The 27,326-nt window shown below is 45.5% G+C and overlaps 2 protein-coding genes across 4 annotated transcripts; one reads left to right on the forward strand and one right to left on the reverse strand.

Annotated features, from left to right (window-relative positions):
- The first annotated feature begins 166 nt into the window (after nt 1-166).
- LOC117851674 (protein RDM1) lies at nt 167-3,291 on the forward strand. 3 transcript variants are annotated; one of them, XM_034733546.2, is made up of 4 exons: nt 167-331; nt 413-544; nt 910-1,059; nt 2,000-2,477. In XM_034733546.2, the coding sequence occupies exons 2-4, from the start codon at nt 415-417 to the stop codon at nt 2,374-2,376; spliced, it is 657 nt and encodes a 218-aa protein (XP_034589437.1). In that variant the 5' UTR covers nt 167-331; nt 413-414; the 3' UTR covers nt 2,377-2,477. The 3 variants fall into 3 exon arrangements, with proteins under 3 accessions (XP_034589437.1, XP_034589435.1, XP_034589436.1); XM_034733544.2 differs by lacking the exon at nt 2,000-2,477 and adding an exon at nt 2,550-3,291 and having other exon boundaries at nt 171-331; XM_034733545.2 differs by lacking the exon at nt 2,000-2,477 and adding an exon at nt 2,553-3,291 and having other exon boundaries at nt 171-331.
- A 2,443-nt stretch (nt 3,292-5,734) lies between these two features.
- Nucleotides 5,735-10,976, reverse strand: LOC117851571 (uncharacterized). Its single transcript, XM_034733403.2, has 3 exons — nt 10,932-10,976; nt 10,725-10,794; nt 5,735-8,170 (listed from the first exon to the last, which is right to left on the reverse strand). Exons 2-3 carry the CDS (start codon nt 10,741-10,743, stop codon nt 5,973-5,975), a joined length of 2,217 nt encoding a protein of 738 aa, XP_034589294.1. The 5' UTR covers nt 10,744-10,794; nt 10,932-10,976; the 3' UTR covers nt 5,735-5,972.
- Between the last annotated feature and the right edge of the window lie 16,350 nt (nt 10,977-27,326).

Here is a 27,326-nt window from a genome sequence, read left to right on the forward strand (position 1 = left end):
CTAATTAGAGATAACCTTTTTTTGGGAGGAGCATAATCTTGATAACTGAGCAGAGTTCCATGGACTGGGCCTAATGCTGCATATTCCCCATATCGGCCGGCCTTTTTTTTTCGGGTGAGCAATTTTATCTACTAGGCCGGCCCAAAATTAGAATCTCTATCTTGTCTGTACTCAAAAGCCCAAAGAGGTCTCCAAGCCGTCGAGGCCTCGAGGGTTTCGACTTTCGACTCGGGATCTGTCTCCGGTGCCGGCGACCTGCGACGGCGAGCTCCTCCACGGTCTCCTCCCCAACCGCATCCACCTCAGGCGAGGTTTCTCCTCTCTGATTCAGGTGAGCTCGCCAATCCCCTGCTCCTCTGCGTTCTCAGCGGGTTCTGGATGGAGGGGCTCTGACGGCGTCTGTGGGTATCAGATATGAAGAGGGCGGCGCCATGGGAGGAGCCCCAGGACGTGTCTTCCGGCGGTTCTTCAAGCGCGGATTCCGACCAAGAGGCCGGGAAGGGTAAGTTCGGGAGCGTTTCCAAAGCTGCTGCGGCAGCAGAAGGTGAGAGGTTTTTCTTTTTCTTTTTCTTTTTTCTTTTAAGGTAGAAGCCTAGAAGGTGAGAGCTATACTGTGATTTGTTGACTCCGGGTACACCAATCTCTTTGCATATGCGTCCACTACTCCACTGCGATTATTGAAATTTATGTGCTCTGCTTTGGCCCTGAGATGATTGATTGCCCAATTATGAGTAGGCTGGTCTGTGCGTTGGTGAACTGTGGTCGCTTGTTCACCTTTCACCTTCCCAATGTTGCAACATAGGTTATAGGCTTTGTATTGGCCATCTGTAACGTATAAACACATATTACTTTCTATCTGTGAAGATTGTTTCCTAATGGAGTGCTGTTGACACTATTTGTTGTTATTAGATACGAAGAGGGGGGCGCCGCGTGAGGAAGCGGAGGACGTGTCTTCTGATGATTCCCTGAGCTCGGATTCTGATGATGAGGCTGGTAAGGGGAATGGTTGGAACGCCTTTAGACTGCCCAATTCCTCCAAAGCTGCTTCACCAGCAGAAGGTGAGAGCTTTTGATCCGTGAATCACTTCGCATTTGTGTGTTTCACTCGTGGGTAGGTAATGAGCTGATATGGTTGATTGCTGATTTACTGTGATTGTTGAAGTTTGTTCGTGTACATATCAGCTCACATGAAGACTGTTTGTTCAACAGTTTGTTCACATAGGTCATAGGCTTTATATTTGCCACGTGTACATGAATGCTTCTTTTCTGAACCACCTATGAAGACTGTTGTGCGTTCAAATTGAATGTAGAAGAAATAATAAAGCAAGTTGTTGGAGAGACGTGCTTAGTTGATATCTGTTTGCCTTACAAAACTAGGTGTGCTTGCAAACAGATTGAACAGGTATCACTCTAAGAAATTGAGTGAAGTCTATGATATCTTGTTTACCTTTAGCTATCTCTATTTCAATGAAGAATTGTCAGCTTGTCCTGTGTAATCTTGTCCTCAAGTTATTTGGATTGAAGTTTTGAGTTTCCCAAACTGATGGTTGCATATTAATACAGTTGCAGCTTGGATTTTCTTGGAACCATTAGGTTTTCCTTTTCTTTTTTTTTTTCAGATTGTGATAGCACTAAATTGGCTCTCTTAGCTGACCCCAAGTTCTCACTCTCAGCTGGTTTACTACTGTAGCTGCAGATTTACTAGCCAATATATTCAGGAAATTTGTTTCTGGATCTTTCCAAGTATGAGTTTGTGCAAATAAGCAATGCACTTTTAGATATAGTTGTGGTTTGTATTATTGCATCTTTTGTTTTTTGCAATTATAGCCAAATAACAACTCTCAATGCATTTCTTGCAACTAAGTATTAAATTTGAGATTTAGAAATGTTCGTTGGGGAAAGAAACTAGTGTTTCTTAACTGGGCACCTCTGAGACATGGACTGAGCTGTTGCAGATCCTCAGGAATGGTCTTTCTAATGTAGTAATGGGATCATGCAGGTGCTCTGATCAGGAGGGCCGAAATGTATCAACATTACATGAAGCACATTCCGGTTCCTGCTTACCGTGATTCCCTAATCCCATTCACATCATGGATGGGACTTGCCAGATCACTGAAGCAGTTGTACAAACAACCCTTGCATTACCTCACTAATGTCCTATTGAAAAGGTGGGATCAGCAAAGGATTGGGAGTGATGATGAGCATCGGCGTCTAGACGCCGTTGTCCACCCTGTGAGAGCTGAGACCCTAATTTGGGCTACTGAAGAAGTCCATAGGTTGACCACCTCTGGTCGGCACTTAGCTAGTCTTTGGGCATCGGATCCCTTGTATCATGCTTACATAGATCCAGTGTTCCCTTCCATAAAGTTGGATTAGCAAACAAGTTGGGCCTTTTTATTTTGTCTATTTTGGTACTGTTGAAGCCGACACAGTTTTATTTGCTAAATAGCAAGTACCAACAGTAAATATGAACTCCAGATGATTGTTGTTCTAAGTATGATAACTCATTGTTAGGGTTTAATTTAACATTGATTTTAGCTCTTGAACAGTAGCCGTGTCAAAGAGGAAGAAAACTGGTGGTGTGGATTTCAGTGCTTTGAGCAGGCATGGATACCGCGGTGGTCCATCTGTCCTGACAGTTCGTCCCCAGGAGGAATCTAATTGGTCATGGTCCACTGGAAAAGATCGTGATGACAAAGAAGATGCGCCTGAGTCCTATGAAGAACGGGAGCGTACAAGGGCTGCAGTAACTGAAGGAGAGAAGCTTATCGGTGTGCAGAATGCACCGCTGAACCAGTTACTATTAGAGAAAGACCATAAGAATGCTTCCTTCTCGCAGAAGGAGAAGCGGAAGAGGGATCGGGGGCAGGCCAGCAGAGGGAAGAACTACGTCGAGGAGGAGAAACGGCTCCTGAGGGGGAGTGGCGTTTACTCTGGCTTTGATATTTGAAAGTAAACTGCTATGAATGCAGTGAGACTTCTAACATGTCTGCCTACAGAGGATTAATCCTTGGTTTTAAGCTTCATCGTGTGCTTTGGCTGCTGTTGTGTCGCTAGTAAAATAGTTGTGTCTCTGAGTGTAGGGCTGGTTAGCGTTGAGCTTCCTGTGATGTGGGACTTAAGTTTGGACTTTGGATATGCGTATATATTGCTACTCAAATGATACTGCAGCGATCTATATGTATTTCATGCCCTGCTGTTTCCTTTGACGGTTGTTGGACGGCATTTCAGAGTTGTGACAATGATGGATATAAATTAGGAAATGACAATCTCTCTATCTGCCTCTGAACATATTTGCTCCTAACTAGAAGGCAGACCGTCTTTATATAATTATTGCATAGTATTAGCATGGTTTGATCAGTGAGTAGTATTTTTTTAATCATGCAATCTTTCACAACTGATACTTGATTGTTTTTGGGAGTGGCCATTGACTAGCATGTACTTGATTGACAACTGATACTTGCTAATCTCCAACAACAACTGATACTTTCTTGCTAATCTCCAACGATGGACGCTTTCAGTGCATGGTGGAGCATGTGAAACCATGGAGTACTTTTGTAGTGACATGATGTAGTTGTACTACTTATCAACTTGGCTTTCTCCAATGTCTCATGATTGATGCAGTTATATTACTTGTCTACTTTCTTCAGTGTCAGATGATCGACAGACCTTGTAAGAGAAGATAAGTTTACCTATTACGTGATAGGGTATGTTAGTAGCACACCATTTATAACTGGACGCCGGCCGCTCATGCAGTTTTTGTGCATATGAGAAGCTAAGCTTGTGTGCTCTTCATGCAGTTTTTGTGCAGATGAGAAGCTAAGCTTGTGTGTTTTCATGTGTTTGGTTTGGCTCCCTTCCCGTTCCAAGCTGCGCTGCTGCTGACAGCTCGCACTGCATTCCACATTGCCATCGCAGCTTGTTACTGGGTTGGCAACTGGAAATGGGAGCGCTTGCGAGAAATTGTTGCAGGCATCAGCACAGCTCATTGCTGCATTTCTTGGATGCTATATTTTCAAAATCCAGTATTTGATTTGCCACTGCAGAAGAAAGGGAGAGTACTGTATCTCGAATTCTCCATATATACATAGCAATAACTGTAATTGGGAATGCATACTCCCACCCGGCACAACGCAAGTATCCGCTTTGAAAAGACGCAGAATGGTAAGCAGCATTGTAAGTCTTTTTTATGTTTATAGCTGCAACCATCGTTTCTTTACTTAAGACTCAGTTACAACCGCTGCCGTCTTATCTGTACGTACCTCATGTCATGATGTATCCCTCCTCAACATAGATGGATGTCGATTGTGAATGCCTGAATGGCTGAATCCCCTACCTTCCCTGAACGGGTTCGCCAGGATCAGCTTGTAACAGACACATGGCCTTTTCAATGTCAGAGTTTTGTTAGTATAGTTTGTTCAGTGAGTGGATGGTTTACCATGCTGTCTCTCACATTATCTTGGAATCAAGATCATAATACCTCATTTTCAAGTTTAACTAGCATAATACAATCGATCGATGGTATCTACCAGTTAGCTATACTATTTATGAAACGAAATGACTATATGTTTGTGCTGGAGGCCTGACAGGCGGTGACTGTAGATGCCGTGAGCGTTGGATGGCACGAGCGTTCCCTAATGAGTGTTGCATCGTGGTCTATTGGCATGTGATTTGATGGAAGCTTTCTTGATCAGCAGTGAGGCCATGACGCTAGGGCACACCATCAATTCAACCATTGCAGTTCACTCGATCAGTAATGAGGCCATAAGGACAAAACACTCTCACTGTTTGGTTTTAGGATTATCTGCATGATGAATAGCTGCTACCCTACATGGTTCTCTCCCACAGCCGAATAATTAATTGTTCAATCAGCCCCTGCAGAAAGGTGGCACTCGACTAGCTAGGGACCAGGGTCGTAATGATATCGTAAGCTCTGATGAGTACATCGTCGTCCCTCGTATACTCCTTATGTCTTAGGTCATGGTTGATCCCACCAGCTTAATTTAGTTGTTTTGCTGGGAGCACGCAGCTAAACTCTGGGTGATAGTTAAGACACTAGCTAAATTATAGCTAGGGGATCCAAACAGGTTCAGCTAAAGTTTAGTTAGTAGCATTCAAATAGAATTTTTATTTGACTGTATGTACGAGTGATCTAGGTGACGAGTGATCTAGGTGGTTAAGGCAATTTCTATGCCTTACAAGTTTAGCTGAACCACTTTTTGATGAATGTTTTACTGGCGATCGAGTTAAACTTTGCCGTGAATCCTTCCAACCGCAAATATATCAGTACAATAGCCATCCTCATTGTTCTATACAATATTTTATAACATGTTATATTTTGTTTGTCCTAAGTCAAACTTGTTCAATTTTGATCAAGTTTATAGAAAAATATAACATCTACACTATCAAATATCAAAATATATTCCATGGTTTATTCAATGAAACATGAAACAAATTAGTATTGTAGATGTTATGTTTTTCTATAAATTTGATCAAAGTTGGACAAGTTTGACTTAGGACAAAGCAAATGTGACATGTAAAAAAAAGAGGAAGTATTTGAATAGACATAAGTTGTCATTATTGTCTATTAGACTATTACCAACATGATTTGAGAAGACATAGGCTGCTGCTAACTAATGCAGCTCATCGCCCCAAGTAGAAGTTCACTCATGCCACTCACGAGTGCTTCAGGCGGCTTCACCCTAGAGAAGTTCACCTTAGAAACGGACATCCATTTTGCAAACACAGGCACACATGCAACCAGGTAGGCAGATAAATAAATAGGGTTACAACACTTCAGCACCAAATGAACCCAACGCATACGTGCGGACCTCACAATACAACCAGGTTTCATTGTCTTTACTCACACAGTCACACATAATAACGACGTTTTAATACACAAATAATAGCAATCACAACAGGATTGAGGACAGTTATTTGCGGGTGTTCTTGCCCCCGACTTCTCAGTTTGATTAGATGGCATGAGCAGCAGGACGCTCCAGGATGCCAGCATGCATAAGCAAAGCCCAAACATGTGTCACGAACTCGCCACCTTCAGCAAGCGACTCTATATGGGCAGCAACATTGTCACATGGGGCGATGTACAGCATCAGCTCTGCCCAGAAATCTGCGAGAAGGTTCCACCGCGTCACCTGGTCCTCCATGCTCGCTAGTTTTATCCCAAGTACGGCGCCCTTGGCCAACACCCAATCGCGTGCCCTTCCTTCGTTGTGCTGTTGCTGCAGCTCCCCAAACAATGTCAATATATCCGGATTTACCTTGAAAGCTCTTCTTGCTTCGTATACTAGTTCCTCAAGCGTGGACTCTGTCTCTATTGGACTGCCAGGAACCAGTTTTGGGGCGAACTTGACCAAGTATGCACAATACTTGGACAAGCTGGTGGCAACAAGCTTCGGATTACTGGTTTGTGCTGTGGGTTGCACATTGACTCGGTTCGATTCTGATATCTCGCAGTAGCTTGTTGCAATGTGCCATAACAATATAACCTGAGCTAGAGTGAACTCATTGTTGGTTGGACATGCCCAGCACAGCTCAGGCATGCCATGCCTCACAAGTGCCGGTGCTCCGTTTGCAATCTGGCCATTTGAGGCCTTGAGAGTCCATGCTATCGCTTTCTTCAACTCCATGGGCACTGGTATGGACTGTCCTTTTTTTCTTCCTTCCCGGAACATGGTCATAAGCTCACTATGTTTCTCCAAGAACTGATTATCAGGGTATCTGAAAGAATCCATGAGTGAGTATTGGCCGATCTTGTTCTCCCAGCGGCCAAACCATTTGCATTCCTCCAGAAAGATTGAAACTTGTCCGATTAACAGGAAAAGTTTCCCAATGTATGAGTTCCCATGCCATGCGGGTTCTGCCATGTACTTGCAAACCAGAGATACTTTTGCCCAATCAGAGGCGCAGTACATCCCTATCTGCAGCAGTTGAAATATCGCAAGGGCACACAATATTACTTTGGTGACAATAATGCCTTGTTTCTCCGTGGCAACAAATCCAAATTCCCAATATTCCTCATGTGGCTTGAGGTCGATGAGAGCATATACCCCGATGAATATACTCAGCAAGGTGATGCAGAGTGAAAGAACAGCGGACCGTATCTCTCCGCGGATCATGATTACTGCATTCTTGGTGTAGAAGAAGTCATAGAGGAAACCTAGCTCCACCTCGATCACTTGGAATGCTCTCTTGCAGTCTTTGGCATCCTCCATTTCCCGCAAGAGCCCCTGGAGGACGAGGTCACGAGTCTTGGCGATCCCAGCTTCAGCGCAAGAATACCCGAAGTATCGTCGCACCGTGAGGCGGAATAGTGCGAACGAAAGGCAGACGTCCTTCAAGTGGCAGATCGCTGGGTCCTCAGCGGACGACTGTAGAACGCCATTGCCATGGAGGCAGATCTTGTGCAAGGTGATTAGTTCATCAGAAGCTGTCTGGATGTGGTCTTGTCTAGGTCCTGTTGGCAGGCTCACGTGGAAGGGATGAACAAGGTAGTTATACCCCCGCATGGTACGAGGGTCATAATCATCGGGAGCGCTCCCCAGCGCCATCTCATAGTCCTTCATGTGGCGGGCGACCGTCTGGCTGCCGCTGCTCCGTGGATCACTGGCTAGTTTGAGAGCAATTATCCTCTCGAAGTTTTTGATTGACAGTAGAGTAAACAAGATCAACAGAGCTCCGGCACGGATGGTCATCCCTTCGGTTGCGTCAACGAAAAAGATGGCCACGGTCGAACCACCGTAGATCAGGTACATGACATTGTCCAGGATAAGTTTCAGCCACTGCTTGTTCTCATCGAGATTCTGGACAGACACCGAGTTGGCGCCGCTGATGAGGAGGATGAGGAATGTAGCCCACACCAGGTACAGTTCGTTTTTGACGACGCCCTGCATCAGCCCCAGCGTGTATGAAAGCAGAGGAAATGAAAGCAGGTACGCTCCGCTGACTGCGTACAGGACGATCGGGTTGCGGGAGCGGCGGCGCCAGGGACCAACGAGCAAAAGGATAAGCAGAACCACAGCAGCCACGATCACACAAAATTCCACAATTCTTACTGTTTTCTTTGGATGAAGAAATATATTGATCCATAACAATGTACATTTCTTGCACAGCTGCTTGTATTGATCTGCGTTTGAAACGCTCCAGACCACTCCTGCAAACAAAGTACGCAAACTGTCAGACTAAAGTACTAGCTTATTTTTAGCCATGTCAAGATGGCGCTTGTGCAAACTGTGAGCTATCCAAATTTGTCCCTTCGACGACAATCAACCATGAATTATGATGGGCTAGGCTCTTTATTACCAAAAACTAGCTTATGGCCCATACGTTGTCACGAGCACAGACAGATGTTAAATCAATTTCCTGTCCGGCATGTACATATTCTGATGGCAAAATAGTATGGTCCTGTTTGGATCATCATCTACAGTTTAGCTGGTTAAATTTAGCAGCTAAGGAGGTGTTTAGATCCCAGGCTAAACTTTAGCCCCTGTCACATCGAATGTTTGACACTAATTAGGAGTATTAAACATAGACTAATTATAAAACCAATTTCACAACCCCTAGGCTAAATCGCGAGACGAATCTATCAAGCCTAATTAGTCCATGATTTGACAATACGGTGCTACAGTAAACATTTGCTAATGATGAATTAATTAGGCTTAATAGATTCGTCTCACGATTTAGCCTAGAGTTTCTGCAATTAGTTTTGTAATTACCTTATATTTAGTCATCCTAATTAGCATTCGAATATCCGGTGTGATACGGACTAAACTTTAACTCCAGGATTCAAACACCGCTAAGGATCCAAACAGGGCAGCTAAAGTCCAGCTAGAGGCATCCAGCTAAACTTTAACCCCTTTAGCTGATTTCAACTTGCTAAACTAGCTAAATCTAAATAAAAATGTTTAAAGATAATTTTACCCCTCCACTACCTCGGTACAACCCCCAACCCCCCCCCCCCCCCCCCCCCCCCCCCCCCCCCCCCCCCCCCCCCCCCCCCCCCCCCTCCTTCCCACCCGTGCGCCTCCCTCCCGAAAAAACTCCTCTCCCTCCCGCAATCCCCATCTCTCCGTAACATAGCGCCGCCGCCAGGCCACTCCTCCTCTCCCTCCCGCAGGTTCCCTCCTCCCGCGCAAATCCATCCTGCCGTGACCCTAGCCTGCCGTCACTCCATCTCCTCTCGCCGGCACTTTCTGCAGGGCCGGCGGCGCAAGATGGTGCAACCGGAGATGGTGCCCTGCTCCCAGCGCGGCGCCTCCTACTACAACTGCCAGCCCGGCACCGGCACCGGCGTCGGCGGGCGCGTGGGCGCCGGCGACCTGCTGGCCGGCCACCTCGTGGTGCGGCGCGCAATCAGTAGCGGGCGCGCATGCCGGGGCACGGTGGGCGAGTGCATGGAGTACATGGACGTGGACGGAGTGGGCGAGTGCGACGTGGCCGGGATGGCCACCGTCGGCGGCGGCAAGCGGCGGGTGCTGCAGGGCGGGTCCGGGTACATCGGGCTACGACGCGCGCTGGGCAGTGTGGGGGCATGGCTGATCGGTTGTGCAGTGAATATGTGTTTGTTCTATTCTGTGTTCCAGCTTCTGGTATTGTTTGTCTTTAGCCTTTGAAAGAACCTTTTCTATTTTTTCCCTTTACTTTGTGCGACGTACAGAGCAACGGAGCACACCAACAGCAGCTCCTGGCGAGATACAGAACGACGGAACAGAGCAACAGAAGATTTTGGTACATACATCTCGGGAGATAGAGGTGCAATTAATGAAGGGTAGCATGGTAATTATTTTTAACAACTATCATTTAACTAGTGGATCCAAACACCCCTAACTAACCAACTAAAATTTAACCTGCTAAAAGAAAATTTTTAAACTTTAACTAACTAAATTTTAGATAGGTAGATCTAAACAGGATCTTACATAGTAGCATAGTCCAGCACCTCAGCCTGCTGCATTGGCGAGTCAATGCAGAAAAGAATAACCATGGACAAGCTTGCATCTCGAAACACAAAAAAAAAAAAGAGCCCGGAACAAAGCATCCATTTTTGTACCACACTGGCCCAATCAAGATGGCTTCTTCTAGCACAATTGCCATCGTCTTAAGCTTCTAGCTAGATTGAGTTATTGTCTATCGATTGGTGCATGTAATATAACAGGAATGATAGGAAGCCACGTCTGGCGCAGCCACCATCTGGCACGGGAGTAGGGTGGGGCGCAGCTAGGGATGGGATAGGAGGGAGAAGAGACTCAGGCTGAGATCGGTTTCTTTGAAACAAGAAGCATCTATACATGAGAAGCTCACATTCATCATCCCAAAATCAACCGTACCCAGAAATTGAAGAAGAGGAGTGTTTTTTTTTACCGTGCTTTGATACGTATTTTATTAAGAGGAGAAAGAAATACAGGAGCCTGAGCTGACTGTGCAGAGGAGAAAGAAGAAGAGGAGAGTTCTTTGGTTGCTCCATTGTTTACTGATGACGATGGACAACAACTTGGCCCTTTTTATTAGATCTGGAGGATTAGCCCCACCTGCTACCCTTTTCACAAACATATGTATGGAGTCAACTAACAAATTTTTAATGAATAACGAAACGCGAAGGGCTTTAACTTAACATGTGCACGCACATCTATCGCAGTTGCCAATCAACAAATGAGCAACTGCCAGCAGAAAACTGAAGATGGACAAATAGTTCGAGACTTCGAGAGGCTTACCTTCGCCAGTGGTGTTCATCGATCGAGCCACCGTCTCTTGCTCAGCCACTTAATTCGTCACCAGCACGCCCTGCCAGAGCAAAACAATTAGACATCATCGAGATGGAGCATACAATACAACCAGATGGAAGGAGCAGAAAGTACTAGAGTAGTTGCAGAATTTTCCAAGTAAAAAAAAAGAAGAAAGAAGGAAGGGTAGAGCTGTGCCTTCACTTCTTGAGACGCCAATAGGTTGGAACAACTGGCTTATGCAACATGGGCGTGGCCTAGCTAACATATATTCGGTTCAGTGCTACAGTCATCAATAATTGCAGCAACAGTACCACTGTTATCTTTGTGTCGATGTGGCCCCTCAGTCCGGCCATACCGTGTTAGATTCATTTATTTCAAAAAAAATCGTGGTAGATTCAGAAGGCTAATTATTTCCCCATCCCCCTAAGTCATTTTCTTCACGTGTAATAAGGTCTGAGATATATCGAATGATCCAATATAATTTGCATGTCACGTACTCTTTGTGCTTTACGTATGACAATTTTAACTAAACATCATAAACTACGCTCATTCGTCCAACCTGATAGTACCGGTTAAAGTTGGATCCGGTACTAATGCTAATATCAGTACTCAGTCCAAATTTGATAGCCACCGGAAGCATTTTAGTACCGATTCATAACACCATCTAGTATTAAAAAGGTACTTGTTGAGAGAGTAGATGAAATTGAGTGTATAACTGAGATGTAGCTGCTTTCATAAGCTTTTACTACTATTTACTTTCAACAATTGCTACTCTATTTACTTTCAACAATTACTACTCTCCTAAATTGTCATATTAGTATAGAAGTAGAACTAGGACACAAAACTTTTGGGTAGTAGAATAGACACACTTTCGTGCTATGGACAAGAGGATGAATTTACACTAGTAGAGAACTGACTTTCGATCCACCCCCTTTTATCCCGGTTTAAAAGTGGCCCGGGACAAAAGGGGGTGCGCCGGGGTGCGGGAATTTGGAGGGGAGATTTACTCCCGGTTGGTACTTGCAACCGGGACTAAAGGCCCCCCTTTAGTCCCGGTTGCAACGGCTAGCGGGGGGCCGTCGGTGGCGGGACCCTTTTATCCCGGTTGGAGGATCCAACCGGGATAAAAGGGACACCCTTTTATCCCGGTTGGAGGCACCAACCGGGATAAAAGGGTTAGTCCCGGTTGGTTCCTCCAACCGGGATAAAAGGGTGTCCCTTTTATCCCGGTTGGATCCTCCAACCGGGACTAACTTTCCAACCGGGACAAAAGGTGTTTCCTTTTGTCTCGGTTGGAGTTTTTAACCGGGATTAAAACTCATCCCCCACTATACCCGAGACAGAGACTTTCTTCTTCCTCCAGCCCGAGCAGTCCAGCACATTGATAGAGAGCTGAGCTTCACCTACTCTCCGGTGGTGCCCAAGCAAGGGAGGTGCTGCCCGAAGTTTTTTCCCTCATTTTCGTGGGAATTTGACTCAGCCAACAAGTGCTGCGAAGGTTTGCTACTTCATCCTCGTGTTATGCTTTGATTTATGCTTTGGAGATGGAAAGATTATTTGCTACAATGTGATGATGAAGTAGAAAAATGGAGAGGTATTTTGAGCTAGAATGTGAGGGAGATTGATGTGTCATATATAGTATGCATTATTTCAGTGGTTTAAAAATGATGCTACCTTGTCTAGACGGTTTATCTTATCAAATTCAATATGGTTTTTTAAATCCATACTTGTTGAACTTGCATACCGTGTTCGCCTCGGCGAGGATGTTCTCCGCCAAGCAGCAACGTATGTCAAGAAGGAGGTTCGATTCTACGAGAAAGAGTGGATACGGACATCGTGACCGTGTCCCCTTTTCCGTAGCATCTAACCTCTTTCATGACGAAGTGCGGTGCCGCCCAGCTGAGGACATCCTCGCGAGATGAACACGGTCTTCAAGTTCAACAACTTCTGTAGTGGTAAGGAAAGAATTTTTGTACATAGATGACTTCTGCTACTTGTTGAACTTGCATACCGTGTTCATCTCGCCGAGGATGTTCTCCGCCGAGCAGCAACGTATGTCAAGAAGGAGGTTCGATTCTACGAGAAAGAGTGGATACGGACATCGTGACCGTGTCCCCTTTTCCGTAGCATCTAACCTCTTTAATGACGAAGTGCGGTGCCGCCCAGTTGAGGACATCCTCGCGAGATGATCACGGTCTTCAAGTTGAACAACTTATGCAGTGTTTGGGATTGTCAAGTGTAATCCATTTTCGTGCGTAATACGATGCAGATGGACCGGCATTGGATGTATAATGCAGACAGGCGGAGCAAGGTGTTTATTGATGGCTTGCATTATTTTCTCGAAGTGGCAAAAGCGAACAAGGCAGAGAATGGGTTCGTATGTTGTCCATGCTTCCAATGCAATAACAGGAAGGAGTATTCAAAGGATTCCTGGGGGACTATTCACAGCCACTTGTTTAAATACGGTTTCATGCCTAACTATTTGGTTTGGACCAAGCACGGTGAACTAGGGGTTGTAATGGAAGATGGCGAGGAGGAGGAGGAAGATGACACCATTCCGGACTGGGTTGCAGGTCAAGCTTTTGCAGGTACTACAATGGGCGAGGCTGATGAAGATGAGTTTGCAGAAAATGACCCTACTGATGACCTTGGTCAGGTGATACGAGATGCATACAGAGATTGCGAAACTGAGAAGGAAGCAGCAAAGTTGCAGCGCATGATAGATGATCACCAAAAATTGTTGTACCCAGGTTGCCAGCAGGGCCATAAAAAACTAGGTACGACACTAGAATTTGTGCAATGGAAGGCAAAAAATGGTGTGTCCGATAAGGCATTTCAGGGGATGTTGAGAATTGTCAAGAAGATTCTCCCCGAGAATAATGAATTACCGTCCACAACATATGAAGCTAAACAGATTATTTGCCCTCTCGGATTGGATGTTCAGAAGATACACGCATGCCCTAATGACTGTATCCTCTATCGTGGTGATGAATACGAGGAATTGGATGCTTGTCCCGTCTGCGAAGCCCTGCGGTATAAGATCAGGCGAGATGATCCTGGTGATGTCGAGGGGCAGTCTCCCAAGAAGAGAGTTCCCGCGAAGGTGATGTGGTATTTCCCTATAATACCACGCTTGAAGCGCTTGTTCAGGAACAAGGCGAATGCTAAGTTGATGCGATGGCACAAAGAAGACCGTAAGGAAGATGAGATGCTGAGACACCCCGCAGATGGGGCACAGTGGAGATCAATTGATAGAACATTCCCAGACTTTGAAAGTGAAGCAAGGAACATAAGGTTTGGTTTAAGCACTGATGGATTCAATCCATTCGGTGAGTTGAGTAGTGGTCATAGTACTTGGCCTGTGACCCTTTGTATGTTCAACCTTCCTCCTTGGCTGTGCATGAAGCGGAAGTTCATTATGATGCCGGCGCTTATCCAAGGCCCAAAACAACCCGGCAACGACATTGACGTGTACCTAAGGCCGTTGGTTGATGACCTTTTACAGCTCTGGAAGGAAGAAGGTGTACGTGTGTGGGATGAGGATAGACAAGAGATCTTTAATCTACGAGCACTGTTGTTCGTAACCATCAACGATTGGCCTGCATTGAGTAATCTTTCAGGACAGACAAATAAGGGATATCGGGCATGCACCCACTGTTTAGATGACACAGATAGCATGTACTTGAAGCACTGTAAGAAGGTCGTCTATATGGGTCATCGTCGATTTCTCCCGGCTCACCACCAGCTGAGAAAGAGCGGGATGCATTTCAAAGGGACGCCAGACCATCGTAAAAAACCTGCACACCGTAATGGAAAGCGTGTGTTCGAGATGATGAAGGATGTACATGTAGTCTTTGGAAAGGGACTTGGTAGCCAACCTGTTCCGAACGATGATAACGGACATGCACCCATGTGGAAGAAAAAGTCAATATTTTGGGAGCTACCTTATTGGGAAATCCTAGAGGTTCGCAACGCAATAGATGTGATGCACCTGACGAAGAATCTTTGCGTGAACGTGCTAGGCTTCATGGGTGTTTATGGAACCTCAAAAGATACATTGGAAGCACGACAGGACCTGAAAGCCATGGGGCAACGAGATGACCTACATCCGGAAAAGAGAGATAATGGACAGCACTACTTACGTCCTGCCAGTTACACTCTCAGCAAGGAGGAGAAGGATAGCATGTTTGAATGCTTGAATAGTATGAAGGTCCCGTCTGGGTACTCCTCGAATATAAAGGGAATAATAAATATGAAACAAAAGAAGTTTACAAATCTCAAGGCTCATGACTGCCACATGTTGATGACCCAGTTGCTTCCGGTTGCACTGAGGGGTGTTCTACCAGAAAATGTCCGGTTGCCGCTCGTAAAGCTATGCGCATTTCTCAATGCGATTTCGCAGAAGGCAATCGATCCATCCAAGCTATCAAAGCTAAAGAACGATGTGGTGCAATGTCTTGTCAGTTTTGAGTTGTTATTTCCACCATCCTTCTTCAATATTATGACGCACTTACTGGTTCACCTAGTAAAAGAGATTGGTATTCTCGGACCTGTATACCTGCACAATATGTGGCCTTTCGAGAGGTTCATGGCAGTCCTAAAAAACTATGTTCGTAATCGTGCTCGTCCAGAAGGAAGCATCGCCAGGGGATATGGAACAGAGGAGGTGATCGAGTTTTGTGTTGATTTTATTGATTCAATCGACTCGATTGGGGTTCCAACTTCACGCCACGAGGGGAGGCTCCGAGGAATGGGCACCCTTGGAAGGAAATCAAGTTTGAGCAATGATACTAATTTGTTCAACAAGGCACACTACACTGTTCTACAACAGTCATCCTTTGTGTCTCCGTATATCGAGCAGCACAGGCAGATGGTAGCTTCGAAAAATCCGACCAAATCCGATGCTTGGCTTACCCGTCATCACATGGAAACTTTTCCCTCTTGGTTGCGCCAACAACTTATGGGTAACTCTGAGATTCACCCACAGCTTGCCTGGTTAGCCAGGGGACCTGCTACCACAATCGTCAAATTCCAAGGCTATGAGATAAATGGTTACACATTTTACACGAGAGCCCAGGACCAGAAAAGCACGAACCAGAATAGTGGTGTCCGCATAGATGCCATGGACAGAAATAATAGCAAGGAGTCGTATTATGGTTTCATACAGGAGATATGGGAACTCGAATACGGACCGCTGTGCATCCCTCTATTTCTTTGCAATTGGGTGAAGCTAACTGCCGTCACCAAAGATCAGTACGGAATGACAATAGTAGATCTGAGCAAGACTGGATACAGTGATGACCCATTCGTACTTGCCAATGATGTGCATCAGGTGTTCTATGTGAAGGACATGTGCAGCAAACCCAAGAGGAATCCAGAAGAGACATGGGAGCCAAAGTGCCACATAGTTCTTCCAGGTAAAAGAAAAATCGTGGGAGTCGAGGATAAAACAGACCAATCAGATGATTATGATCAGTTTGATGGCATGCCTCCATTCGACGTTGAAGTTGATCCAAGCATCCTGCTGTCCAAAGAAGAGGCTCCGTACTTACGCCGCGATCATGATCAAGGAACTTTCGTGAAGAAGAAATTTTACAACGTTGTATTGTAATGCGTTAAATGTGCATGACCTTTGTGTATTAATTGATACAATTTGTAATTTACCCTATGTATGATTTCATGTGTTATTAAATTTGTTAGGTGAAGATTTTTTAGATATACATGAACATTGTTAACCACATACTAACATGGATTTTTCTGCGCATTCAAATAATTTAATTGAATAATTTATTGATCACAGCAATGCAGTAAAATAAATATTTTACAGGCTACATGAGTTGGTATACAAATAATGATTACTTCATACTTATTGTCAATTTACTCGTTAATTAAATATATTTTTGCATGTACAAAATCTGAGAAGGTTTTGTTTTTCATCGTGGAATGCAGTGAAAAGGTTAAATAAAATCCATTTCCAAAAAACAGGCGGGAGAAGAAAAATAGGAAAAAGGACCTTTTGTCCCGGGTGCTAACAGCAATCGGGACAAAAGGCCCCCCTTTTATCCCGGTTGCAAACGGCAACCGGGATAAAAGGGTACGTTTCGTCTCCCGCCCGAACGTACCCTTTTATCCCGGTTGCCATTTGCAACCGGGATAAAAGGCCCCCCCTTTTATCCCGGTTGGTGACGGGACCCGGGATAAAAGGGTGCGCTCCCAGCCCCACCTGGCAGGGGCACCCTTTTGTCCCGGGTCCCGTTACCAACCGGGATAAAAGGGGGGGGCCTTTTGTCCCGGTTGGTAACGGGACCCGAGATAAAAGGGTGCCCCCGCCAGGTGGGGCTGGGAGCGCACCCTTTTATCCCGGGTCCCGTTACCAACCGGGATAAAAGGCCCCCCCCTTTTATCCCGGTTGGTGACGGGACCCGGGACAAAAGGCCCTTTTGTCCCGGGTGCCGTTACGAACCGGGATAAAAGGGGGGGGGGGGGTTAAAAGCACTGTACTCCCTTCTACCCCCCGCCAGTTCCACACTTAGCGAAATTTTCGCAAGTCCCGCGCTCTCCGCCCGTCGCCGCCCGTCCGCCTCCCTCGCCGGCCGCCGCCGTCGTCGTCCCACATTGCGCCGTCGTCGTCGCCCGTCCGCCTCCCTCGCCCGTCGCCGCCCGTCCGCCTCCCTCTCCGCCCGTCGCCGCCCGTCCGCCTCCCTCTCCGCCCGTCGCCGCCCGTCCGCCTCCCTCGCCGGCTGCATCGCCCCTCGTCGCCGGCTCCATCCTCGTCGCCGCTCGTCGCCCCTCGCCGGCCGCCGTCGTCGTCGTCGCCTCGGCCGCCGTCGTCCCGCCGTCGTCGTCGATCTTCGTCCTCGTCGCCGCCCTGGCCGCCGCTGTCCGGCCCGCACGCCGCCCGGCCGCCGCCGTCCCGCCGTCACGCCGCCCCGGCCGCCGCCGTCAGGCCGCCCCGGCCGCCGCCGTCCCGCCGCCCCGGCCGCCGGCCCGCGCGCGAGAGGTCTGCCGCGCCGGCCGGTGCGCCGGGAGAGCTGGCGGTTTTCTTTTAATTTTTAATTTTTAATGGAATTGTAATTTTGTTAAGTTAGATTTTTAGATTTCTAATTTTGTTAAGTTAGATTTTTAGATTTCTAGTTAGTTTGTTAAGTTAGATTTTTAGATTTGTTGTTAGGTTGTTAACTACCGTCCCGCCGTCGTGATCGCCGCCGTCCCGCCGAGTAGCTACCCCGCCGTCGTGATCGCCGCCGTCCCGCCGAGTAGCTACCCCGCCGTCGTGATGGCCGCCGTCCCGCCGAGTAGCTACCGTGAGAGTCGCCTTGTAGCCGTCGTGATGGCCGCCGAGTAGTCGACGTGATCGCCGCCGTCCTGCCGCCCATCACAACGTAGTAGCTTAGGCACCGCCCGTGGTTCCGGTGAACCGCCTCCGCCGCCCTGACCGCCGCCGTCCCGCCTTCGCCGCCCTTATCGCCGTCGTAGAAATTCGTAGAAATTCGTCAAAATTCGTAGAAATTCGTAGAAATTCGTAGAGATTCATAGAAATTAGTAGAAATTCATAGAAATTCATAGAAATTCATAGAAATTTGTATAAATTCATAGAAATTCATAGAAATTCATAGAAATTCATAGAAATTCATAGAAATTTGTATAAATTCATAGAAATTCATAGAAATTCATAGAAATTTATAGAAATTCATAGAAATTTATAGAAATTCATAGAAATTCATAGAAATTTGTATAAATTCATAGAAATTTGTATAAAGATTCCGGACTTTGTACGATTCATGTTATTTTATGATTTCTTTATATACATGTATGATTCCGAACTGTGATTATATACAAATTTGTATTAAGACGATTTGTATGACTGTCATGTATGATTCGATGTATGTTTGCAGCAATAGTTGAAATGGCAGACGATGAGACCGCAAGGTATATCATGGAGCAGATAATCGCTGGTGATGGTAGTGGCGACAACGTTCCACTATCATACACGGATGAAGAGGGCACCCAGGCGGACATGTTCCTCAACATGTCTGCCGATGTGAATGAAGAGCAACAGCCGCAGCAACAACTTGCCGTGGCGGAAGGTTCCGGCGAGGTATATACAACCATTCTTGTATTGTTTCACGCCACCGCTACTAGTACGTACTAATTAACGAATCTTAAACTGTTAGCCCTCCGGATCGACACAAGGGCAGAAGACCCGAGGTCGTACAAAGGTGATGGAAGGGAGGCTTGTCATCACCGAAGTTACAGATGAGGGCAGGCCGGTTGCTCCCGAGAAAGTCGCAAAGAAGTATGTTAGTCAAATCGGGGCAATCGTCCGGGACAACGTGCCTATCAGCATCAGAGAATGGAAGGGCAGAAGCGATAATCCGTACGCCCTTCCAGAGACAGAAAAGAATATGCTGTGGGAAGACGTGAAGAGGCATTTCACATTCCCCGAAGATTATAGCGAGAAGGATGTCAAAGCCTGGACACTTAAGAAGATGGCTACTCAATTCCAGACATTCAAGAAGATGCTGGACACCCACTACATCAAGAAGGGCAAAACTCCAGACTTCAACGCGTGGCCCAAGTTGAGGGACCACTGGGATGCATTTGTTGAATACAAGAGGAGTGAAGAAGGTGTGAAAAAGATCACGACCAACGTTGCAAATGCTAGTCAGAAGGGCTACCACCATCATTTGGGGCGAGGTGGGTATGGCTCAGCAATTCCCAAGTGGAGAAAGATGGAACAAGATCTGATCGAACGGGGAATCATACCTGCAACTATTGAATGGCCCGAACGATCAAAGAACTGGTACTACGCTCATGGAGGCTCCCTAAGCCAAGAGGATGGGACGCTGATTTTCAATGACAGAATACGTGAGAAGGCCGAACATCTCATGAAGAACATTGAAGATTCCAAGGCTGGGAGGTTGAGGGTGGACCGAGAAAATGATGAGCTCACATTGGCCCTCGGTAATCCAGAGCACCCAGGACGTTGCCGGGGCTTCGGGGTGGTTCCGTGGAAGTTCGCTTTCCGAGGCGACAGCGCCTCTTACAGAAGCCGGAAGCGAAGAAAGGAACAGATGGAGGAGAGCTGGCGGCAGATGCTAGAACAACGAATGATGGATGAAATCAATCGGCGGGTGGCCGACGCAGTTGCGGAGTTGGCGCAATCTGGAGCACTGCCGAATCCTCACACCGCCAGCCCTTCTCAACGCCTCGGGAGCAGTTGTGCTTCTACAGGGGTCCCCGATGCGCAGACGCCCAGGTTACCCGTGGAGGAGCAACGGTTCCCCGTGGATGCCATCACGCAACGGACCTCATGTGAGCTGCATGCACCGGTCGGCAACCTCACTATTAAGGTATACTTATACATAATATTTATGCAATCTTGTCAATTGATCCAGGCCTCGAGATCGGAGTTCAACTTGTTTACTTCTGCTATATGTACAGGTAGCGTACGGGAGTGCGTTACCAACGCTGGCAGGGCAGAGCAGTCATGGCATGGACATTCCAACAGGCTACGCCAGCGTCTGTGTCGAGCAAATAGTAGATGCCCAGTATGAAGGTCTAGAGCTCGACTTCCCGGGAGGCGACGGGGAAAAGACATTGGCAGATGCGCTTCATGGGATCATTCTATGGAAGAAACGCTACATCATTATTTCCCGCACGGAGCCATCTCCTCAGACCTCAAGACCGCTCCCCGTAGATCCCGAGCAGCGATCTTCTCCTCATACCTCGAGACCGGCATCTCCTGCTCCAGGACCGTCGCTTCCATCTATATCAAGGTCTCCATCTCCACCACATCCTGGTGCTGGGAGCGACGACGACAATAACAACACCCCTCCCCGATCACCGTCGCCGGCACCAAGAGCGGCCCCCTCGAAGGAACCTGCAGCACCACTCAAGAAGTCACGAGCACCGCCTCCCAAGCAAAGACAGGCTCGAAAGAAGAAAACAAAGGTCGACCCTGAAGTGGCTCGCAAGGAACGCTTTGAGGCAATGTCTCATGCGGAACAGTGGGCAGAAATCCAACGAGAGGCCAGTGAGTGGTTTAAGAAACAAGCCGAATTAAAAAAGGCAAGGGAGATGGAGCCACCGCCAGTAAGTCGGCGGGATTTAAACTTCTTTATCAGGATGGAGGAAGGAGCCAAGAAAAGGATACCACTCTTGACAAACTATGAACGGGCTCTAGTAAAGGCTGATGAAAAGGATAAAAGAAAAGGAAAATCATCCTCCAGCAGTTCAGTCCCCGACCTCAGCCATTTGTCAAAGAAAGATGCTGAACGGGTAAAAGCAATGCCCTTGGATCAACAAGCAAATATATTGAAGTTCATGGAAGAAACAGGTCTGGGACTTGATGAATGCATAGGGCAAGTCGAGACGCCAACTGCACCGCCCCCTGAGCCGAGATGGCCTTATCAGCTAGGCAAGCCTCTAGTGAAGCCGGCAATGGTACGGAAGCTGTCAACAAAGATGTACGAATTCCATCAATGGTACATGACGGCATCCGCCAAATCGAGGGAGATGATCGGCATGAAGGTAAAACCGATAGATTTTCACGGTGAAGGGGAGAAAGTGCTGTGGCTAAACTTCGAGGATATATACGAAGTGTACCATCATGATGCCCTGGACGTCTCTCTGATCAGCGCTTGGATTCTGTAAGTGTCCGTTTATTATCTCTACATGTAAATTTTGGCGTGCGTCACCGTACTAACTTCATCTTCCATTTCATGTAGGATGCTAATTCAGACATGCCGCCGAGAGGCGTACCTACATATAGGCTTCATGGATCCATCTGTAGTTAACCAACGACAGATACAATTAGCGCCGGAAAAAACCTTTGCCGACATATACAATTTCCTACACAAACAAACATTCAAGGATTTCATACTACTTCCATACAACTTCAAGTAAGTGTGTGTATACCGTCTACTTTCGATGTCTTTTTCCTTATCTCTACATGTTAGTTAGCTCTAATATGCATGAACATTTTACGCACGCAGCTTCCACTGGATCCTTATTATAATTGAGCCTGAAAGAAGCCACGTCACTGTCTTTGATTCGTTACGGAAAGATCCGGTGGACTACCAAGAATTGCAAGACATGCTGGGCTTGTAATAATTCTGGACCTTTATCTCTATGCAAAAATTTATTTCCTAAATTTTATCCCTGTTACACTATGTCATTCATTATTCTATTCCGCAGCGTATGGAAACAATTCATAAGGACACACAAAGGTCCATTCAAAGAAGATCTTACATGGAACACAGACTTCCCGGTACGTATGAAGTCTGCACATTTATTACATTGTATAACACGAATATTTCATAACTTATTTTTTTTCCGCACTGAAGTGCTTAAGACAGGAACCCGGGAATAACCTATGTGGCTACTACATCTGTGAGCACATGCACGGTTTTTTGGGACCCAAGGGACCGAATATGACGCCGCACAACTTAAAAGTACGTAAAATAAATATATTACTAGTTAATTATTTTCTAGCTCCTTATATGTATTTGTTCATGTAACATTCACAAATTTCCAAATTATAGATGTTAAATATTCAACAAGGACTCTTGAAGGAAGAAAGAGTAGCGGCAATATGTGAAGGTCTCATTGGATTCATAATGGACGAGGTGGTAAATCCAAGAGGAGAATTTTATTACGATGGACGACAATTAGACACTCCTCTCAGCAACACCACGACGGGCGGAAGATCGTAGGAAGATACTTTGATTTATTTGTATATATGATCGATTTGTACTAATTAAGCTAGTTGAATTGTGTATATGAATTGTGTATAAGGATTGTGTATATATATAGTAGTTGTATAATTACAAATCCCATTCGTTTAAATACTAGTTGATTTAATTCATTCTAAAAAAATCTCAACTACAAGGTTAACAAATTAAAAGGGCCGCGGTACTACTATACGTATACGTGATGCATGCATGAAAAATTCAGACGTCACCAGTGCCATGCAAGCGCAAATTAGTCCCGGTTGGAATTGAGCCGGGACTAAAGGGGACCCCTTTAGTCCCGGTTGGTGTCACCAACCGGGACTAAAGGGCCTGTCCCGCGCCTAGCGTGGCAGGCCCTTTAGTCCCGGTTGGTGACACCAACCGGGACTAAAGGGGGTCCTTTACTCCCGGTTAAAATACCCGGGACTAAAGACCCCCCCCTTTTGTCCCGGTTGGTTTATCCCGGATGGATATCCGAGAGATATGACCCTTACCAACCGGGACTAATGCTCAGTTTTCTACCAGTGTTAGCTAATCAATAGGGCACACTTGTAAGAAAAAAATGTAGAAGCCTAATTAATCCTTCTTAGCCATCTTGATTTTTCAGTATACTCCCTCCGTCTGTATCTAAGTATTAGAAATTTATCCTCAAGTATAAGACATTCTATGTACATTATTTAGCTTACTGCTTATTTAATTTTTCTCGTAGTCAACATGATAGATTTGGCTGATTAGTGGATTAGTTAAAAAGGATCCTTGGTTTCTGCAACTGTGATTAAAACAATTAGACAACACAACTCTCCATGTTAGAACTTAGGGTACATGTGTCTTTTGCTAGTTTTTCTAATTTATCCTAAAAATTCTAGGATGCCTTGTATTCAGGATAGAAGGAGTATATAAACGGTATGTAGTCAGGCAAGAGGGTTGAACCTTTTTTATTTGCCGGCAGTATCTGTAGTATATATATTCACGCACTCATCTACCTTTATAAAACACAAAACACAACTGCACTGTAATTAAACCCAAGTAGCCAAAACCCACAGGCCACGGGATAGGGACAATTATTGTCAACAGGCACATTGTACAGTGCGAGAAATCTCTGCAATCAGCTAGCTTATCCTCGATCACCGATCCATTTGACTGTGAAATAGTATCTCTCCCGTTTCATTTCCTTGCATGGCGCTGTCTTTTTCTCTTAAAGTTCGCTCCAAGATGGCTCGCGCGGGGTTTTATGGAGTGTGAGATGCCCTGTAGTTGGCGACGCAGACAGGAGCTGCGAACCGCCGACTGCAAATGCGCAAACGCACCCACTGACTGTGGCATGCAGGGAAAAGGACGAGCAGAAGATAAAGGGTGGGGACATGATATATCTTTTTGCTTGATTGGACTGGAGGGGGATCTCAATATCTGATCTAGAAGCAGGGGTTTATTCCTGTCGGAGAATGGGCGTGAAAGAGGAGAAGATTTGCACACTATACGGATTACTTCTCTCATTCATACAATATTAGTTACATGTACATGCGGGATTACATGAGATCAGTACAACAAACACAAGCCAATCTACAACAACTAGAGCTAACAACCCGTTGCCCGTTGGCAGGCTAAAAGGATCGCTGGTGCCCGGTTATGCTTGGGATAAACATTTAGAACAGCGGCAGCAGTGGCGGAGCTGGCGGATTTTGACGCCTAGGGCCACTTAGATAGCGCTTAAACCACTCAGTCTCAAAGTAGTCCACATAGCGATAGTCCATATAATGTTATAAGTGCTTAAAATGCATGATTTAGACTAGTACATCGCAATTTAAGATCTAATTGTACAAAAACTTGATAAAATAAATACCTAACTAGTGCCGGTCTGGTTCATCATCGGCTCCTCGCATATCATATCTTCATCAACAGTAGGAAGGAAACCCGAGCCTACACATGCAAAGTTGGAAATTTTAAAGGAATTAGATAAGCAATTTGCAAAACATAATTGAATAGCAGAAAAATGATAATTGGATATGCAACATCACTACTTGCACTACGACTACGAGGCAATGGAGGTAACTTTTTCAATCGACTCCTCAATTCTTGAAAATGGTACAGAATATCATCATTTTTAATGCTTACAAAAGGATCTCGCTCATTATAGCATATCATCCTATGATTCAACCAATCACTCCCCATCTTATTCCTCAACTCTATCTTGATAATTTTCATAGCTGAGAATATTCTTTCAATCGTGGCAGTTGCAACCGGCAAAATTAAGGCTAACTCAACAAGGCGGAAAACAAATGCAAAGTCTTTGTTCATCTCGGACCATCTTGATGGAAAGATCACCAATGTCATGACAATTTGCAAACTCAGGATTATTTCTCACATCATTAATCCATACACCAAGTTGTTCTCTGAGGGATATAAGATCATAATGACAGAAATCAGCATCATAAATCTGAGACAATTCCATTAATTTTTCTTTATCATAGTTGGCGAAAGAATTCCTTGGATCTAGACAAGCAATGCATCTCAATAATTGAGTAGACCTCTCAGCAAAGTGATTGTTAAATTCCACAATAATTTGGTCATACACCACATTAAAGATTTCATTCTTGAAATGATGATGGTAAGTCACTAATTGCCCTCCACACCCCCTTGAACGGCCCCTAACAGACTGCATCACATGTGACACACTTTGTCTCTGATTTTTGAAGTCATCATAACTCTTTCTAGCCTTATTGTGATCTAAGCCATTACCATGATCTCTAACTAATTGGTGCCCATCCTTCCATCCACAAAACCCAAGAACTGTGAAGGCATCAACACCATAATTTTCAGCTCTTGGCTGCTTAAAAAGATAACAATAAAAACAATAGGCAGCATCCTTAGCTACACTATATTCCAACCATGGATTATTTGTGAACCAATCTTCTTGAAAAGACCTATTGCGACCGCTTATTATTCTTCTCGGATAATTATGACCTTTTGGTTGGCATGGACCCTTCAAAATATATGCTCTTTTGGCTGCATCCCTAATGTTTGGATGTATCTTCTCAATTGGAATCCGCAGCCCAGGGTCTGCAACAATGTCACCATCCTTAAGCGCAACATTAGGATCATTGCTAGCTCTTTCTGTTTCTACGTCATCTGCATCCACATTGCTAACTCCTGTTGCTACTTCTTCAGGCTGTACTATTGTCTCTGATTCTGGTTGAACTTCAACTTCAATAGATGGTTGCCTTGGTGGAATTACAGGCGTAGGAGCAGGAGAAAAAAAGGATCTCAATGTCTTAGTCCTCTTATTCATTGAGTAATGCTAATCTACAATCTACACAATGGGGCATAGATAATCTCATGAATCAGCAGTTCAATACAAGCAGAGAATATGGCTCATGGGGAATTGGGGATTCAAAACTGACCTGCTTGAGCCGATTGGGGTTGGGATTCAAGCAGATGGGGGAGGCCGAAGATGGCCGGCACCCGCCTCGCCCACCCGCCTGTCAGTAGACTCGGCAATCTATCAAGAGGGTACCCGAGGTAGTGCTTTGGTTAGTGGGGCTCGTCGAAATCAAGAACTCGAAGGTGAAGGTAGACACATGATTTAGACATGTTCGGGCTGCTAAATAACGTAATACCCTACGTCCTGTGTGTTGGTCGTATGAATTGCTTTGGAAGAGGTCCCTGCCTCACCTTATATGCACAAGGATAGGATTACAGGTCAGTTGGTTATAAGAATACTAGTCACATACGACTAGGAAGACCCTACTCAGTTACAATGAGTACTTACCTAATCCTCGACTAGTTCCTATCTATCTATATAGACTACGTCGCCCTGCGCTATGGTCTCCGTATCAGATGCGTCTCAGTGTTTAGCCCATATTTGGAACTGTACAAACTTTCTGGTGAGCCCATAGATGTATATACGACAAGCCCCCGAGTACTTTTTAGCTGAATGTAGCAGAACCGAGTACTTTTGAAGTGTTCACCGACTACTCTTAATACTCTTCGAGTACTTCATCTGAATGAATCTTCAAAGATGCCCGAAATTGCCATGAGGCTGGAATGTGCTCAAGCCCATTTGAACTTGACCTTGTAATCTTCATCTTTGATTTTTATATGGAAGTGCAACGAAAGTCGCACTCCATATGGAGTAAATATTCATCAATTTCTCCTTAATCCCATAAGAAAAAAACTTTTCACCGATGGACACGTGGCACACAGCCCCCGAGCCTTTGTCCGACTAGTTCTGTGAGCAGAAAGGTCAAACTTTAGTCAACGTGACCATCTTTTGGATAATCCAGCACTTGTGTTCCAAATTTTGGAAACTGTCGATCAAAGCTGTTTGGATTTTGAAAATCTATCGAATCTCCCGAAATTGACGCCTAGGGTTACGACATTTGCCATGATTGCTTTATTTATTTACACAGCATGTTTTACATTCAATATTTATTTACTATGGTATTTATTCTAAGAATGCCTACCCGTGAGTTTGAAAGGCTTTATAGCCGATCGGCTCAGGAATTTAATGTTTACCTTGTTAATTTTTAGGTCAAATTGACTGGCACGCCGTCGCACCATTCGCGAGCCGATTTGGAGCCTGCACTAGAGTTAAGCAGATCTCCCAGGTCCTCATGTGTTGTTCAACGCTGAAACATGAAGCGCTGGTTTTTGGCGTCAACGATGTTAAACAAGGATGTAATATGTTTACAGTAATACAATCTGTGTGATAGAAATCACACCTTGTCTTTTAATGTGAGTTGGTTGCATCTCGCTGTTACAAGTTGTTCATGTTTTCTCGACAGGGCAGGATAGTTCCTTTGCATAAAGAAAAATATATGTTGTGGCTGTGAAATGTTTAATTCCACAATTAGCGGAA

The sequence above is a fragment of the Setaria viridis genome, chromosome 4 (assembly GCF_005286985.2).
Source record: "Setaria viridis chromosome 4, Setaria_viridis_v4.0, whole genome shotgun sequence".
In the NCBI taxonomy this organism is placed as follows: Eukaryota; Viridiplantae; Streptophyta; class Magnoliopsida; order Poales; family Poaceae; genus Setaria; species Setaria viridis.